The sequence below is a fragment of the Lacerta agilis genome, chromosome 3, assembly GCF_009819535.1.
Source record: "Lacerta agilis isolate rLacAgi1 chromosome 3, rLacAgi1.pri, whole genome shotgun sequence".
In the NCBI taxonomy this organism is placed as follows: domain Eukaryota; kingdom Metazoa; phylum Chordata; class Lepidosauria; order Squamata; family Lacertidae; genus Lacerta; species Lacerta agilis.
The window spans coordinates 77,997,764-78,016,197 of NC_046314.1; the positions used below are offsets into that span (position 1 = coordinate 77,997,764).

At 38.7% G+C, this 18,434-nt stretch overlaps 1 protein-coding gene across 2 annotated transcripts in view; it reads left to right on the plus strand.

The window, feature by feature from the left end:
• PRKD3 (protein kinase D3) overlaps positions 1-18,434 on the plus strand; it is a 48,229-nt gene that overhangs the window by 7,270 nt on the left and 22,525 nt on the right. For both annotated transcript variants that reach the window (XM_033144423.1, XM_033144422.1), the window contains exons 3-5: positions 15,624-15,762; positions 16,279-16,410; positions 18,272-18,429. In XM_033144423.1, coding sequence (XP_033000314.1) covers positions 15,624-15,762; positions 16,279-16,410; positions 18,272-18,429 — 429 coding nt within the window. The remainder of the gene's footprint in view (positions 1-15,623; positions 15,763-16,278; positions 16,411-18,271; positions 18,430-18,434) is intronic.

Genomic DNA, 18,434 nt, shown 5'->3' on the forward strand with positions numbered 1-18,434 from the left:
CTTTAGAATAGTTTGTGTGTGCGCACACACATGTACACTATCTTCTAACACTTTATTGATCTGCTCTTCCTTATTTTCCTGACTTCACATTTGTCTCATGTTTTTCTTTCTTGCTTAAGTCTTTTAAGTTTGTCTTCCTGTCTGTTCTTGGCAACTTCTGCTTGAATCAACAGAAGCTCAAAAGTACATTATATAGGGAGCCAATTGTACTGTAAAATGACTAGGACTTCAGATTCTGGTCTTGTCCTGTCCAATTGGCTTTAGTACAGCTTTATGTGAAGGAAAGCTCTGATTATGCTAGCATCAGCTGCAAAGTGAGCACATGTCCTATGCAGGCAGCAAACTATAGTACTGATCAGGAAATGGGGAGGAGGGATGCTTATTTGTGGTGGATTTCTTTTTCATAAGTACTTGTGCAGCTGGTGCACAGGTGGCAGTGTTACTCCAAGAGCACCGGCAGATTTAAAAAGTGCATCTGATCCTTGGCTAGGTCTTAGAGGCACATCTATAAGTCCCAGTGCAAAGATCTAAAAATCAGATTATAGGCAAGTATAATATAAAGTCTGTCCAACTTGAAAGCATTTCTCTACCAAAAAGGAGTGGATAGCAATTCTGTAATGTTAAAGGCTCCTCTGTCTTTGCTATTCCATTGCTGACAGAGGTTTTTTCCCTTGGTGCTGATTGCTTTGTCAACTTTCTGGCAATTTAGGACCTGGGGATAACATCTCTATACTTGTGTTTTTAAAAATGTATGCAATTCAATATTCATTTGTGTGCATTATATTTATAGCCCACCCTTTCTCCCAAGATCTCAGGCATACATGAAGTTTCCACACCTTTAACCTCACAACAACACTGTGAAGTAGATTTGGTTGAGAGAGTGTGATTGGCTCAAGGTCACTTAGGGATCTTCGTGGCTGAGTGCAGTTTGAACTCAAGCCTCTGTGACGCAAACTGAACCTCTCTACTAGACTATGCAGTTCCTCTTCACATTTTACTTCCATGGAAGGCACTGAATGAGGAGGAGTGAGATTACACTACTGCCAACAACACATGGCCACGTTAGCTCTGGTGTCACCATTTTGAGCACCAGTGTCTGTAGAGGCATTTGTATGCATAAACAGCTACTCATGTATAGTGGTTGCTTTTAGACACATACTCTGTGGTTGATTCCAGGGATAGTCCTGCCACTTCTACATGAGAGTGGTCTTCATGCAATTGAATTGTGTATCGTGTAGAAACATTTTTTATTTTTTTTTGTAAAATGTAAGACTTCAAGTTTCTGACTTATAATTGGGAATGTGCCTTGATGGTGACTCAGTTACTTTGAACTCCATAGAATGAAAATTGCAGGCCATGTTCCCTTTAGGAGTAAAATAATATTATTTCACCATCATTTTTCATGATTTATATTGCTGTAATGTGTGTTGAGGTGTTTGTGTGCAACAGAGCACTCTAAATTGCAACTGTTTTTGTTCTAGCAAGAACAAAGTCGGGGCATTCTGATGGCAGTACTACAGAAGAGTTAGTGCTTAAATTCCAGTCAGATCCTTGTTTTGTACATTTGCCTGAGTAGCAACAGTTGGGTTTACTTTTTTGAAAAGGTTCCTCGCTTCTATATTTCAATCCAATATCAGTTCAATTGTCCGCCTCTACTGGCTACTCTTGCTCTTCTTTCCATTCTTCTATTTTCCTATTACTTTCACCCGCCTGCCTGCACTTTGAAGCTGATCCCAATGTTCTCTGTGGTAACTCACCAGAGCTTCCTACAGGTTTCTCTACCTTTGAGAAAAGGAAGTACTGTATCAATGTGGCACAGGAAAACAGTGTAATACATAAATGTTTGTTGACTTCAAATAGACTCAGAATAAAGTAGCCGCAGGAGTAGCTAACATGTTGCCATACAGCTGTAGTTGGACTACAGCTCCCATAATTGACCATTAGCCTTACTAGATAGGGCTGTTGGGAGGTTGGAGTCCAGCTTCTAGGTGGCAGCATGCTGGCTACCTTGGAAGTAGAGTAACCAAAATAAAATGGAATGAATGTTTCTCTGGAACGTTGGAAGCTGTTGTATACTAAGTGAGACCATTTTGCTATCTATTTCTCGCTATGGTCTACATACACTTGCAGGCTGTGACTCTCATCTTGAAACTGCAGAATCTTTCCTTATCCTACCTGGAGATGCCAGGACAGAACTTGGGACTTTTCGGATGCAAAACTTGTTCTTTATGACTAAGGTCCCTCCCCAACTGTGTGAAAGGTGAAAGCTATAGATGTAAATTAGGAAGGTTCCAGTTTGCACTAGTTTTAACTATACCCTAATTTTGCAGCGTGATTTATAATCCCTTGTTGTTTGTTACTGTGGTAGACAGTGGGGTTTTCCTGATAGCAATCCGGTATTTCAGAATGGGAGGCTTAAAAAATGTGTGTGTGAACATTTTGGGTGTTGAGTGTCATGTGAGCAGGCTGGTGCAACTGGACTTCTCCTTCCTCTCTACCCCCTGCAGCCCATCAAATCTGTTTTGAAGGATTTTTCAACCCTTGTTCTGGTTCTGGTGCCGTGAACTATGTCATGCTTTGCCTTAGGGACAGAGGTTTTCAACCTTTTGGGGTCCATGGCTCCCTTGACCAACTACATTCTTTCTGTGGCATCCCTGTGGGGCTCAGGAGCCCAGCTATGTCACCCCTTGCCTGCAGAGCTGGCAGCCTCTCAACCCTTTTCGAACACCATCCTTTGAGTGTTCCCTCAGCCTCCTCTCTTCTCCTTGGGAGTCCTCTGGGCAGCCGCAGCTGCATCCCTTGGTCTCTGAGCTGCTCCCCTGCCCCAAAGAGAGGTGCCTCCTCACACTGCCCCACAAGGGCCTGGGAAGCATCCCCTGGCCAGCCCCAGAGGCACCATTCGCCTGGGGGAGCTTGTAGCCAGGGCTGCTGCAACAAACAGCTGTGCAAGCCTTTGGGAAGCAGAGATGCAAGAGGGCATCAGAGGACGGAGGGAAGGAAAGAGGGACTGAGGCCAGTGTTGCCCACGGCACCCCTGACCATCATTCAAGGCACCCCAGGATGCCATGGCACACTGATTGGAAACCACTGCCTTAGGGGGTTGTCTGACCCTGGACTCATGTTCCATCTCCTCAGTTCAACCACAAGCTGTAAACCAGAAGCAAACTTTGGTTCCAGCTCATGGTTTGTTTGGACTGAGACAAACGGGGGTTCAGACAGTATGCTAATCTAAACTACACTTCTGCCAGTAGGTTCAGAGAAGGAGCAAAGGGGCCACAATCTCCTTTCTGGAAGCCCACACACTGACACTAAGCTATGGTTTGGCTTAGTGTTACATGCAAACCTAGGAACTGTTGGATGTCAGCCTTTATCTGCTAGCTGGCCATTCATTCTCCATCCCACCCTCCCAATCCATAATTGTTATTATCATGAAGTTAGATTACAAGTATTATTTCTTTTTCCTAAGAATTTATGTAGCGTTTTACATTACTCATCTTTCCCTGATTTGCCTTCCATTTTTCATTGCATTCTGGCTTTTCTCTTATCTTAACTAATGGCTCCTACAGTGTTTCCTTTAATGGCTCATCTTCTCATTTCTGTTTCTGGCATCTCTTAAAGTGGTTTTCTCCATTATCTGCTCTTTTGCCCAATCTTATATGTGCTCTAATTTCTTTGAACTGCCAGCACTCATCTGATTTTGCATTCTTCTGGTTTCTAGCCAGCCTCTCCCTCATGATTCAGCTCCATCCCTCCATTGTTAGAGCAGCTTTTTGGCTTCTGCTATTTATCCTTAATTGACTTCCTCAAAAAGTTAACCTGCTTCTAATAAACCTATTTCTATATCCATTAACAATTTCTCATTATGCTGTCTTTAAGACCGGTAAGCTTCTTTCTGCTGCTGTGCTATGTGACTCTTCCTAATTTTGCTTTTTCTCTCACCTTAATTTTTGACTAATCTTCTGAGTCTCTCTCTCTCTCTCTCTCTCACTCTCTCTCTCCTGCTCTTGGTGTGCATATGTGAAATATAGAAATGCATTTTATTTGGTTTTAAATCTGATGGCCATAAAGGAAGATCAGTTCATTTTACCCTTCCAATGTGTGCTATCATATGGTGAACAGATGCATTCTGTGTGAACTAAAAGTTTAGTTCTAAAAGATGGAGAATTGTATACTTTTTCACATTCGTAACTTCTTCTGGTAGGGAAGTGTATTTGATCATTATTAACAGGAATGGCTTCCTTACCCATTCCATGCTGTTTTCCCCTGAATGTGAGCATCTGCCACACAAACACTGGAAGGAAGAAAAGACAAAATTGACCACTGAAAAGGTTATTATTTCCCCATACTTAAACTGCAGTAGGTTCCATTGACAGGATTGCACTGTTAATACTGCAAAATGTCATAGGCTCTTGCTGGCAGACTGCATATGGGAATATTTAAGAGACATTCCCTCTGTAGGTAAAAGAAGAAAGCATGCAAAATGTATTCAGTGAGAGAAACCAAATTCAGGGCCTGGTTGTAAAAATGAAATAATACTCTAGTTGTAAACGAACCACAATTTAGTGGTTAGATTTGTACCACTATTTAGTAAATATATCAAGAAGTATCAGTGGGAAACATATTTTAATTCAGTTATTTAAATGGGGCAACAGAAGAAATACATTTTTGGTATCTCGTCTTTTCTGGAACCAATATGACAACAGCTGTCTTTATGATTGCCTCATCCTTTCAGATTTCCATTAAATGCAATGTTTTCAGATACTTTAAAAGTGCTTTCTTTCCTCCTACAGAGGCATCACTCTTTTTAAAATCTATCTCACTGCATCAAAGTTGTTTCTGTGTGCTGTTTCTGCTTATGTCTGAGTATAACTTCCCTATCCATTTAGCTGTGTCTTTGAAGCTGCCTTCCATTGTTGTCTATCTTTTTGATCATAATGTCTTCTGTGCCATCTGCAAAGAATACATTTCAGACATGACCTATCTCTTTTTCATCTCATCTCATGAATGTTAAGTTTCCCCCTTAAACAAGCATTCAGCAATTTGTGTGTGCATTTATATCTATCTATAATTGCTAGATACTTATAATTAAAATAATTTTTGCCAAAATCATAAGCAGACAAAGCTGATTTTAAATGTATGTAGTTGGGAAATAATTTAAAAAGCATAGTATAAATTAGCAGAAGTGTCATGCTTGTTTTGACCTTGCATTTTAAGCAAGAATCATTTACTTTTTAAGGTTGAATTAGGCATTTAACCTGTAGTGATTTGTCATTCAATACATTTCGTACTACAACTGCTGATTTCTATTTTTTTTTAAATGCAAAAAGCACATTCCTCTTATTGTTTTAGCTGCTGTGATCAATCAAACATGCAGAATTGGTTTCCCCTGAAGATTGTACTTTTGAACAAATTGTGGTGAGTGTGGTTTCATGGCAGCATCCACTCTCAAACTGTGTATAGCATATACAAACGTACAGAACTAAATGGGGATGTCTGGGAAGCTTCTTATAGTTGGTTCAATAATGGCATGGACTCTAATGTACTTCAGAATTTGAGAGTCTGAAGTAGTATACCTTCAGGAAGCAAAAAGAAAATCAGTAGCATGTATGAATGCAAGTTATGAGAATAATGGTTGTTAATATATTTTATCCAATAAAACAATTGCTTCCACCTTATTTCAGGAGATTTTTGGGATGCTGTGTTTGCCTACATTGGCTCCTTATTTGTAGTTCACTTGGCAAGTGGTTCCTGATAGAATAAATTGTTAGAGGAAGTAAATAAACTGATATAAGGAAGGTATAGAAATGAGGTATAGAAAGGAAATGGACTATTTATAGATTTTTATATAGAATGTTCTACTTTAGAAGGTATTGCTCACTAAATTCATGGATCACAAGAGCACAGACAAGTCTAATTTCAGTTTTATGTGACACTCATTAATGCTTCACCAGCATAAATTTTGGCAATGCTTGCTATATAAAAAGGATATTATAAGGTAATTGTTGTATTTATAAAACAACACTTTTAAGAAATGTGCTCCATGGTCTATAAACTAGCTAAGCCAGAATATATGGTTTTCAAGATAACATAACACCTTGCAACAAAACGGGCTGAAATGGAGTTGTAAGTAATTGGTTGGGGTAGCTATAATTTATTCTCAGGACTTTAGGTTGTAGTCTTAATACACACTTAACTGGAAGTTTGCCCCATTGAACTCAAAGGGACTTACTTCTCAGCAGACAAGTGTAAGATTGCATTGCTAGTGTGCTTGTGTCTTTAAACAGGATCTGTGACCTCACCTGGAAGGTCTTCTGCCACATCTGATGGCATAAATACCTCCTGGACTCCTCCCGAGACACTGGTGTCATCCTCAACTTCTATATATTTTTTGGCTGAAATGCCTACTTCAAAATAAAAAGCAGCCCTGTCTCATTTAATAATTAATAACACTATCATTTTTTGATGTGACTCCCTAACTGAGAAGGTGTGGGAATTATTGAAACTAGAAGCTGCTTTCTCCCTAAGGCTCCCGTAGAATCCATAGCATTGTACAGTAGTTGGAAGAGACCTAGAGGGGCATCTCGTCCAGCCCCCCAGCAGAAAGGAGCATAGCTACCTGCTCTGCTGCTTCAGTTGACAGTCCAGTTAAAAAGCTGATTCTCCAGCTTCTTGCTCTGAGGAAACACCTGTGGGCTATTATAGTGAGAATTACAGCTGGTGAACAAAGAGTAGAGCTCTGGCTGATGCATTCCAGAGACTGGAGGCGGGAGAGACGGTACTGGACAGGAGGAAATACAAACAGAATCTATTGTGAAAGCAGAGAGTGCAGTTTTAGTTGAAGAGCTGAGATCACAAAGTGAACTTGACCTAGTTGTCACAGAGGCGGTAAAACCATTCCTGAACTGTACTGCTTGACATTATAATTGAATTCTTCTCCCTGCAAAAAAATGGACTGCATGTAGAAAACTAGATACTGGGAAAAGGTGTTCTAGTTTTCTAAACGGGGGGGGGGGGGGATATGGAAAAAATATGAATCAACTTTCAGTTATGTGAACCCATTTTGCACTCTCAGCGCATATAGGCTTCTCAGCTCAGTGAGCGAAGGCTATTTCTTTGTTGTCCAGCAGCTGTTATTCAGACACGTGCTGCTTCTGTCCTGGAGGCATGTTCACGGAGAGTAAGGCTAATCCCTTTTATACAGTGTCTGTATAAAATTTTTCATACTGTATGAAATGAATACTGCTGGTATGCTTGGGAGACATGTAACATGAAAAATAACAGATATAACTAAGGATTGTTTGATCTGCAATTCAAAGTGAACTGACCTCTTGGGCTAATGTCCAAATTGGAATGCAGTTATTCTCCAAATTTTGCAATGCAGTTCTCTGCTTAGAAAACTAACCAAAATGCATATTTTGGGATAAAATATTTAGCAATGTATACACTCGGATAGAATACCTTCCAAACTATGATTTTAAAGACAATTTTTATGCATTTATTTTGTAGATTATACAGAAATAGGACAGAAAGGATTTGGGAATAAATACCTACAAAACTGACATGGCCTGGAGATGGATGACTATCCATCCCTAGATATAACCCTTAGGCAGGTAATATTTTATGATGCTCTAGAGATATTTCAGCTTCTTATATGTTATAGGAATTATGTTCCCTTTTTAGGATTACTGTAATTTGTTAATCTTTGTGCATTCAGTGCTGTCCAACGTTGGGAACTGCTAATGTACTGTTGCCCTAGGTTGTGAAAAGAGCCGCTCAATGAGCATCAGCTATGGACAAGTGCTACCCTCTTTCCTAAGCTGAGGATTTTGGCAGGAGGCCACTTATTTCTGAAACTCTTCCACTTAGGCGGACTAGCAGGTTTATTTACTTTGCAAGGGAAAGTGGTAAGGCTTTCTACAGGAGGCACTTCATACAATCAACACTGCTGCTTTGGCATGGATCTGGCTTAGGACCAAATTAGACATTGCATTAAATATATGGCTGGCTCTTGGATGCTTGGCTTTCCTTTACTAAAAAACAGGTGAAGCTGATCCAGATTGGGAACATGGTGTGGAGGAGAATGAATTGAACCCTTTGCCCCCATTATGAATGGTGTATGGAATTACCGTAATACTCTTTGATTTGGCTTATTTCAGAGGGGCTTTCTTATTTTGTATAAATGATTCAGCTTTCAGGGTTTTCATCTGTATGTATTGAACTAAAATTCATTGTACCTAATGCACTAGCATTAAAAAAACTGATTATGAAATTATTTAACAGGGATGCGCTTGTGAACAGAGAGAGATTGGCTTGTTTTAGTTAACATGTAGCTTATTTTGGACTGTACTTTTGTTTTCCTGTTACGGAGGGGTGTGGAAGAACATTGGTACATAGACTTTTAGGAGTTTGGAGCTTATGAAAATAGTATAATATTTTTGCACCAAAAGAAAATTAGTGTTGTGACCCAGAGTTGGTCATTAGTGTATTGTGCAACTTTGAAGCAAAACCTCACCTTGTAATTTGCCCATTTTCCTGCTTTTAAGCAGAGACAGTTGTATGAGGCAGTTTTACCCACACTGGCCATTGGACTATTATATATATATATTTCCTGTGGAATATGTGTGGTATCTATAGTTTCAGCAGCAAACACTGCCCCTCACAGAGTGTTCTGATGTGATCTTTGTTTGAACAATATTTGGTGGCAAAGAGGACATGATACAATATGTATTTTGATTTCCTGCACTCAATGGCTGCTCACTGAAGTGATGGTGCTTAGATTGGTGATAGTGTGTGTGTAAAATAGTAGAATTTCAGTTTAATCAGACTGTGATTTCTGACCTCTATGTTAACTTCTGAACATTTGAGAGAACTAAGTTTTAAAATATAGTGTGTGTACATCTAACTGTATTGGGTTCAGTTTTGAACTGAGTATCTCACTTTTGAGATATTAAATTTCCCAGTGTTGTGATACATCCTAATTGGGTGCCTTTAAGTGATGGGGGTGGGATTGCTGGCTGAACTGCTTATCGAACATTACATTAAGAAAATCGTTTAAAAAATAAAATTTCCAATATCATAATGCCATCATTAAAGTCTATTGTGTGACTGCCCTTGGTATACTATTAACAGTTCTGGCTACCACACCTCAAAAAAGGATATTGTAGAGCTGGAAATGGTTCAGAAAAGGCCAGCCAAAATAATTATGGGGCTAGAACAGTCTCCCTATGTGGAAAGGTTACAAGGTGGGAGCATGATAAAATTGTATAATATTATTCAGAGAAAGTTGATAGAGAACCGGATCCATCTAATGAAGCTAAATATTGGAAGATTAAAGACAGACAAAAGCAAGTACTTCTTCACACAGTGTGTGATTAATCAGTGGAATTTGCTTCACAATATGTAGCGATGACCATTAACATGGATGGCATTAAAAGAGTTTAGACAAATTTAATGAGAATTTAATGTTGGGGGCAGTATGTATCTGAATGCCAGTTGCTGAAAATCACAAGCAGGGGGACTCAATTGTGCTCATGTCCTGCTTGCAAGCTTCTCATAGTTGCTTTGTCAACATGAGAACAGAATGCTGGGCAAGATGGGCCTTTTGATTTGAACTCTTGTCTTATGTCCTTAAATTGACTGCTGTGTCATAGCTTGGCCTAAGACTCCCAGGGAAGGCCTGATGGAAGAAGTAGCACCTATAGAAAATGACACAGTAATGTCCAGAAAAAAACAGTAACAAGTCTGATGGTCAAGTTGATGGTAGGCTATGCCAGATCGCAGTTGGCAAGAGGAGGGAAGGTATGGTGTGTCAGGACCCTGGACAGGTCACTGTGGCAGGTTCTGGCTGAAACTCACCCAAGGGGAGCTGCTATCTTGGCAGCATATGGAGCCCTTGTGAATACTGGCTGGTCTGGATTGGCTATTAATCCTTTGAAGAGCTGTCTAGATTTTAAAAGAATATTGTCTGATTTTGCAGCTGCTGGCTCCTACAGCATGGGAGCCGTGAGGACTGTATTGTGCAGGGCAGGTCATCTTCTGAGTCTGAAGAGTCTGGTCTTGATAGTTCTGTACTGAGGGATGATGACTTCCTAGGTGATGCCTCTGAGTTAGTTTGAGGTTGATACCAGAGAACATGACATTGCATGCTGAAGAAGAAAGCAAATCAATGTTGAATTTGCACAAGAGTTGCCATACACATTTGTTTACTGTTGTATAAATCACTACAGATATCTTTGCATCAGTTCTTTTATGAGCTGATGAGGAGGAGATAAAGCAACAAATGTAAGGAACTACAAATATTACACTAGGAACTGGCTTCTGCACAGCCTTCTGTACACCTTCCCTACCCATAGAGTTTTACATCCTGACATTAACTTTCTGCCTTTTTCCTTCCCACACTTTTTGGTTACTCTTTTACTATTTCCCCCGTTTTCTTTCCCACTTCCCCTAGTTCACAGTATTTTGTGCATTGTGGCCAGAGAGTTTCTGCCACAATGAGTTTAGGTCTGCAAGAGGACCATGTCTTCATCAGTGCGGTGAAGTTTCTTGAAGCCATATTTAGTGTTTGTACATATGCAAAAAATAACTGACATGTAACTGAGGGATCTGGTAAGTGTTAATAGTGGTTTTCCTTTGTTTTCCATTTTCATGTATGCAAACTTCCAGTCTTGCAAAAGTCAAATATTTTAATATTGAACACAAGAGAAAACAGACTTTTCTAAGACATTAAATTTTGTCCTGGTGATCTGCATAAAATATGTATTAGGGGAAGAAGACCTCAAAGTTGGAAGATACCATGATGAACCTCCTGATATTACTTGGTACTTTCCAGTTCTCTGACAATGAAGAACTAAACATGTCAATATACCTGCTAGAGGTGGTGGGAAGAACAGGCTGTGTCAGTAGTGTCTTGTTAATGATCAGCATTTGGAGATCTAAGGAATTCAAACTGTTGTTGATTACTTACAGCAGTTGCATTTCACATTGCCTGGTGAATGTCCTATTTAACTATTAGCAATATGTGTTGTTTTTCTAACTCCTTTTTCCTAGTTCTGCTTATAGGCAGCTGTGGTGAGCTGGTGTGAGAGTAAAGCATATTCTTAGCCAAAATATGCATACTTGTTAAGGCCAAAGAAAGTGCAGATGAGGTAACTCTTCTTTTCTTTACCTAAATAAATAAATAGTGATCTCATTCAAGCCCCGAAATACACAGCAACCAAGAACCAGAAGGCAAGTGGTAAAATTTCAGGAATACTTTCCCACATTAATGGATGGTGCAACATGATTCATAGGAAAGTACTGGTTATTCAGTTGCATATAGCCTACAGGCAACCATTCTGAAAAGAGAAACTAGTTAGGGCAGTGGGAAGAGAAGTATAAATGAGAGAAGATCCTGGTTTATGAACTCTGCCAAGAAGCTGGAATTTGAGTTTATCAGCCTTTTGGATGAAAACATGGTTGCAGCTGTGTCATTCTTGGGTGCCATTTTTTAAAAAGAAGGAAATGAACTGTTATACCAAAAATGCGTAAGTTTTTTTTTATAAAAAAAATTGTTCAAGCCTTATATCCACAATGAAAACTGCAGTAAGAAATAAACTAGAGCCATTTGTCAAGCTGTATTAATTGTTAGCTGGGACCCAGTTCTTCTCTAAATTCCATCTGTTAATTTACCAATTTCTGCCAAATTTGTACATTTTGCTACCTGTACTTGAATGAAAGGAAACTGGGCCCAAACATTTTCACCAATAGTCAATAGAAATATTAGGTATTGTTTCTTCTATTATATTGAATGACATCCTTGGAAGGTTTTAATATCCTATGTAAAATTATATTTGCTTCCAATAATTTTGGGTCACCTGACATTCCTCCCACATATGAAGAAGCTCTGTATGGGTGGGACTATGCATGTCTAACTTGTAAAACAGAAGCAGCAACTCAGAGCAGGATTTTTTTTTATTTTGTATGCTCCTATTCTGTGGAATAGTATTCTTGTTGAAATACAGCGGGCACCCACTACTTGCACTTTCTGGAAACAATTGAGGACATTTTTGTTCTGAATGGCTATTCCAGCTTGTTAAATGGTCCTTTACCATGAGTGTCTACTTTGATCGAGTTTTAGTCTTGTTTTGAAGTTTTTGTGTTTTTAACTTTTTCATTATGTTATTTGTAATAACCTTGAAATGGTTGTTTAGAAGGCAAGTAATAAAGTGATGATGGTGATGGAACTGAGAACATCCCATTATGCCTGCCTGGTGTTGAGCATCAGCATAACAATCATTTATATTGCATCCTGGACAGAGAGGCTTCAAGCTGGTAGCCTTAGAGAAGGAAGAATTGTTTCATTTTGGTTCTTATATTATAATTCCCAGATCTCTTTTCTGCAGCTCCTTTAACTTTTGCCTACCTTTTCCCTCCATACTGCTAGTTAGGATGTAGAATGTAGAGATACTTACATTCACCACTTATATGTCAAACTTATTAAGCTGTTACTTCCTAAGTGTATAGGAAGGTCTTAATTATTCATTTGAAAACAGCAAAATTATGGGGTTTGGGGGGGAGTAGGTGGGGAGGAGGGAAATGAAGCTATCTCTCTGGGTTTGAGCAAGCTTCTGTCCAGATTATGTCTCCCCATCTACTACCAGTTCACCAAATGCTGACACTTTATTCACTTCTCAATTGTGCAAAGCATAAAACTGACCTCTCAAATAAAACTTTTCACATTTTACCACAGGTGCTAATGGATACATCCTTGGGTGTTATTTTTTTATATGTACCCCATGTTTTCATAAGTTGTTGTACAATTAATCTCAACTCTTTTTGGTAATCTGTTTCATTCTTGGAGATCCAAGGGAGCACTTCTAATAGGATAGCAATGCAGAGTTGGTCTAATTGGTACCATGTGTTTTTCAGTATTTTCTGATGTCTCTGAACATAGCCAACATAATAACTGTGTGGCTTCATAGTATACTAACAAACTTGGGACTGTAAATCCATCCTTGTGCATTGGGGCCTGTTTAGTAAGAGCCTTCCTCAATCCTGTCCAATATCTTCTGCCAATTTTCCAGCTCTTGATCATCTGAAGCAGTGAAAATATGAATACAAATAAAACTTAATAGTTGTAACATTTTAATTGTACAGATTAGATAGTTTGTTCCAAAATGGGAAGTGAAAGTTATGGCTGCTTCGTAGAAATAATATTTCTATGTAATTTTAATTTGAGTTGTGTTTACCTGAACCCAGTGGCTTGGATTCAGTCGGAGGAATGCCAGCTGAAGGGTGTTGATGGAATGTGACTTTCCCACCCCTGTAAAGCTTCTCTTAAGGATCCTGGCTGGGCTGAGGGAAAAAGTGGATTACAAAAATGAAGCAGAAGCACTTTCCATGAATAGGAGATTTGTGATTAGTCATTTGGTTTAGAGAAGCAGATGTAATTCCGGCAGGGAGATTCTAATCAGCAAATAGAGCATTGCTCATTAATGATGGGTTTTCATAACCTCCTCAAGGACAATAGAAGGCTCACCAGCTTACCCTGTTTCTCCTAAAATAAGACATAGCCATAAAATAAGCCATAGCAGGATTTCTATGCATTTGCGAAATATAAGCCGTTCCCCAAAAATAAGCCATACCCCGAAAATAAGCCATAGTGACGTGGTACCTCCCATTAAAACTGCCTGGGGAGGCATGGCTATGCAGTGTACCGATGCAACACGGTTAAAATAAGACATCCCCTGAAAATAAGCCATACTGTGTTTTTTTGAGCAAAAAAAAATATAAGACGGTGTCTTATTTTAGGAGAAACACGGTAGGCTAGTGAACAAATTTGCGAAAAACTGTTCCACCTTGCAGTGTTTCTCTTTGTCAAAAGCAACAAGGCCCTTGGGCAGCACACATCCAAGCATTTATAGGACATGCTGGGACACAGCCCATCTCCAAAAGTAGTTTAGGGAAGAGAAAAAGTATATTTCTCCAGGTCTACCTTATTGTGGGGCTGGAGTTTGGAGGAAGCTTCCTCTGGTTGGACTGGGTATAGATAACTGGAATTCTCTTCATCTCCCACTAGCTTCAGCAGTTCTCTGCTTGGGAACCATCATGAAGCTTGGCTTTTTCTGCCACTAAAATTCCTTACATCATGACTGTTCAAAAGTCTCTCACTGATATTGGCATGGTCTCCTTCTCTTGAACAATAAGCTTTCATGAGGATTGAAATCCATGTTTTCCATTTGTTGCTGACCTTTGATGATATACTGATTTATTGATAAAAGTATTGGTTGGAAACAATTTTGTAACCATAAAACCTAAATGCTCTTGTTAGTGTAAATAGACTGTGATGCCAAGGGAATTAGGTAGCAATCAAGGATGTGGTGATAACCGGGACATTCTGGTGAGGTGAGAAATGTAGTCCTATCTCACTCCCCATCAAATGGAAATGATCCCATCCCTCATGCTGAAGGGAGGAACCTCTAGAACAGGGTGGTCGAGCTTTTCATAGCAAGTGGGCCACAAAGTTAGTACAAGCACTAATTAGGCTTTGTGAAGGAGGTGGGAAGCACTCTTAAGACCCTGTCTGAGCCCTCATGCATGCTTCCCACAGCTCAGCATCTTGCTTACCTCGCTTTGGGCAGGCAGTGTGAGGGCTGGTGTGCGCGCCAAATGTTGCTGAGGACCACCAAAAAGTCTCAAGGGACCACCCTACTCTAGAATATGGTGCAATGCAAAACACAATATTCATTTATCAAATCTGGTTGACACTTTGAAGAAATGATGCAAAAACATCTTGCCTATAGTTTTCTTTATCAGAAACAGCAGCTATTCCATCAGGCTGAAAGGCTCTTTTGGTGGCTCCTACTCTAGCTGGTCATTCCTCTATAAGTAAGAGGTTTCCTCTCCTCCCCCCCCCCCAATTCTAGCCACTTTCCTTTTTTATTACGTATCTTAGGTTGTAAATTTGAGGGCGGGGATTGTTATCAGTGCCATTTGTAAGCCACTCTGGGAGTCATCTTTGGCAGAAGAGTGGGAAGAAAGTTCCTTAAATAAATAAAACTAATTTTACAGATTGTTCAGAAAGTTGTCAGGAAAGTGTACGTTTTGTAATGTAGAAAGCTTCCGACCTCCTTCTCTGGAGTTCATGCACCTTATAGAATGGATCTGAACATTGGAACATTTAATCATACATGCTTAGCTGGCTTCTGGCTGTTTCCCTATATAAATAAGAAATGGGGAGGGAGAGAAATCTATCTGAATTTTCTAGTCAGTATTTCTTCTGCCTGGTTCACATACCAATAGTAGTATGCGCCAGGTTTCACTTGCTACGTCTTCTATCTGAAGAGGAGAGATTATGCATGTTTATTCTATGTTTATTCTATCAATGCCAATGAGAAAATAGCACAGAAACTTTATATCATTCAACATTAGGTAGCCTCTATTGCAAACCTTTTAACTTTCAGCTTATCTTCATCAACACATCTATTTTTCAGAAGTTATTAAGGTATTAATAGGTTTGCTGTGTTCTAAAGAATGCATGCATTCGGGTTTTCTGTAGTAGCAATAGTTGGAGATTTGTATCAGTTTGAGATGAGCAAATTATGACATGCTATAATTTGGAGTCTGCTTTTTTGTTGTTGCAGTTCCCAGAGTGTGGTTTTTTTGGCATGTATGACAAAATTCTCCTGTTCCGCCATGACCTGAACTCAGAAAATATTTTACAGCGGATTACATCAGCTGAAGAAATACGTGAAGGTGACCTCGTTGAGGTTGTTCTCTCTGGTAAATAGGTTTTCAATGTGGTTCCCTTGTTACATAAAGCCATCATATTACCATTGCTTCAAAATGGTTGAAATTTGTGGACTGTTTTATAAATATTAGAGGTTACTTGGAATAAAGTAGATGAAATGACACCTTACTGAACCAGCTTCTACAGATGAAAATTGTTGAATTTGCGTGTAACAATTGGATAATCTTAATTATCTTCTGAATTTTTTGGAATTAGTAAATTGTCAGTAACTTGATCTACAATAGTAATTGCTGTGTTCTAAATAGTGTAGAAAGTTCTTCATGCAACCTTTATTAAAAAACAGGTTTGTTTGTTTTTATTAAAAAATGTATATAGTTGTATGTCTTGCAATGCATGCTTGTAGGAGTTGAGCATAGTCAGCAGTTTCTACCAAAGGCAGTTTGCTGAGGCTACTATTATTTTAAAAAATCATTTCAGTCAACCATTCTTATAAATATTGCTGTAATCAAGAGGGACTCACTCCTGTTTTATAATGTATTTTTTAAAAGCATTGGCTACAGTCGAAGATTTCCAGATTCGTCCTCATATGCTATATGTGCATTCTTACAAAGCTCCCACTTTTTGTGACTATTGCGGAGAGATGCTTTGGGGCTTGGTACGACAAGGGTTGAAATGTGAAGGTAAGTTTGTCAATAAGTGCATCTTAAGTATGACATGTATCTATTTTTTTTTTTTTTTAAACCGGGAATTTTCTTACTTAGTATGGTTGGCAAGGAGATACCAAGTAAACAAAAAGAAGTTTTTCTGTATGCGACCGCAGCGGCCAGAATGGTAGTCGCAAGGTGCTGGAAAGATCGAGAAGCACCCAGAGTCACTGATTGGCAGGTCAAACTGCAAGAATTTGCGGAGTTGGCCTTATTAACAAACAATTTAAGAGATAATACCAAACAGGATTTTGCAGGCAAATGGGAAGTCTATAAAAGATACATGCTGAAATATAATAAGAGTTTTCTTACCATGCCAGCATTCGAGGGATGAATGGTATAGAAAGAGATTGTAGAAAAAATGAGGAGCAAGGATATATTCAAGAATGTATTTAAAAGGTGGCATAAGAGATAGCAAGGGATTGAAAGCATTCATATAAATTTTTGTTTAAGCGAAGGGGTTTGTCAGGAAGTCGCAAACTATGTGGGGAGATATTTGTTATTTATTTATTCAATTTCTTTCTTTCTTTTTTTTTGATTATTATTTATTATTATTATTATTATTATTATTATTATTATTATTATTATTATTATTTTTCTTCTTATCATTTTTATTTATATTATTATTATCTATTGATTCACTATTTTGGCAGTGTTTAATAGGTGATACAGTAAGAAGTTACAGTGTAAAGCAAGACACGGATTAATATATCGGTATTGTAAATAACTTTATTATTAATGTAAGGCACTTTCGTTGTTTTTTCTTTTTTTCTTTCTCTTTTCTTCTTTTTCTTTGTCCACGATTGTTGCTTGTTGTATTTGAGATGCTGGAACTTTGTATGTGGAAACTTTAAAATATGCAAATAATTAATAAATAAATATGGAAAAAAAAGTATGACATGTATCTATTAAAGTCCATGACAATACACACTTTCAGTGATTTTGTGTATTGTACTTCAGTCATATTTAAAAATCAAACATAGTAGGTGTAACTCAAAGAGCAAGACATGTTATTATTTGAATTTGTTTTTCTAAAAGTCTTACAAAGTCAGCAACCACTTCCTCCCCGATAATGGCTTTCTTCTGTGGCAAGCAAAATTCCTGTTTGACAGTGCTACAGAGATACAAACAACCCAATCCTAAGGGTTTTAGGGCTGTCATATTAGGTTTAGGGTATGCAAAGCCAATGTCAGTGCAACATTGGAAGCTGTAGCATTATGCCAGTGCTGCAGACAAACATGCTGGTACAAATGTTTTGGTGTGACGTGTTGATTAGAGAAATGTTTCCTTTTCTTGTCACAGCTTTTTATAACATCCAAAAAAAGTTCTGGATGGGCATACCTTTTCATGTGGCCCTTGTTCAGTTGGCTGTAGTACCTTCCTCAGTTCTCCTGTCAACAAGCTGTTGTCCAGGTATTAGTAACACGACACTTCATGCTTATTGGCTTTTACTCAACTCCTGTGGTTCCAGCTGAGCCAGGAGTACATTGTTTAGATAGTCTGCCAGGGGAAAGAGAGCTGAGGAAGATCAGCAGCAACATGTATTGCATAACAGGCCCCGTTTTCAGGCTTTAGCTAGGGTGAAGCAGGGTCAGAAAAGCAAGTATTCAGGCCAAAAAAATTCCATGCATTACACAGATCTGCTGATAATTACACCACCACTCTGTTGTTCTAGGAGATTATTAAAATTATATTGAGAGTCAAATTCACCATGTTTTGGTTTGATCTGTCTTTTCTGAAAATATGATCCTAATTTATTACTGTGAATTCTATTTAAACGAATGGTATCATTCATAATAAGTTGTTTATCCCCCTTCCCTAATGTTAATTTTATTAGGGTGTGGATTAAACTACCACAAGCGATGCGCCTTCAAGATCCCAAACAACTGCAGTGGTGTAAGAAAGAGGCGTTTATCTAATGTATCTTTACCAGGATCTGCACTTTCAGTCCCAAGATCAGTGCAAACTGAATACACAGTCGCAGTCACAGAAGAGGTATT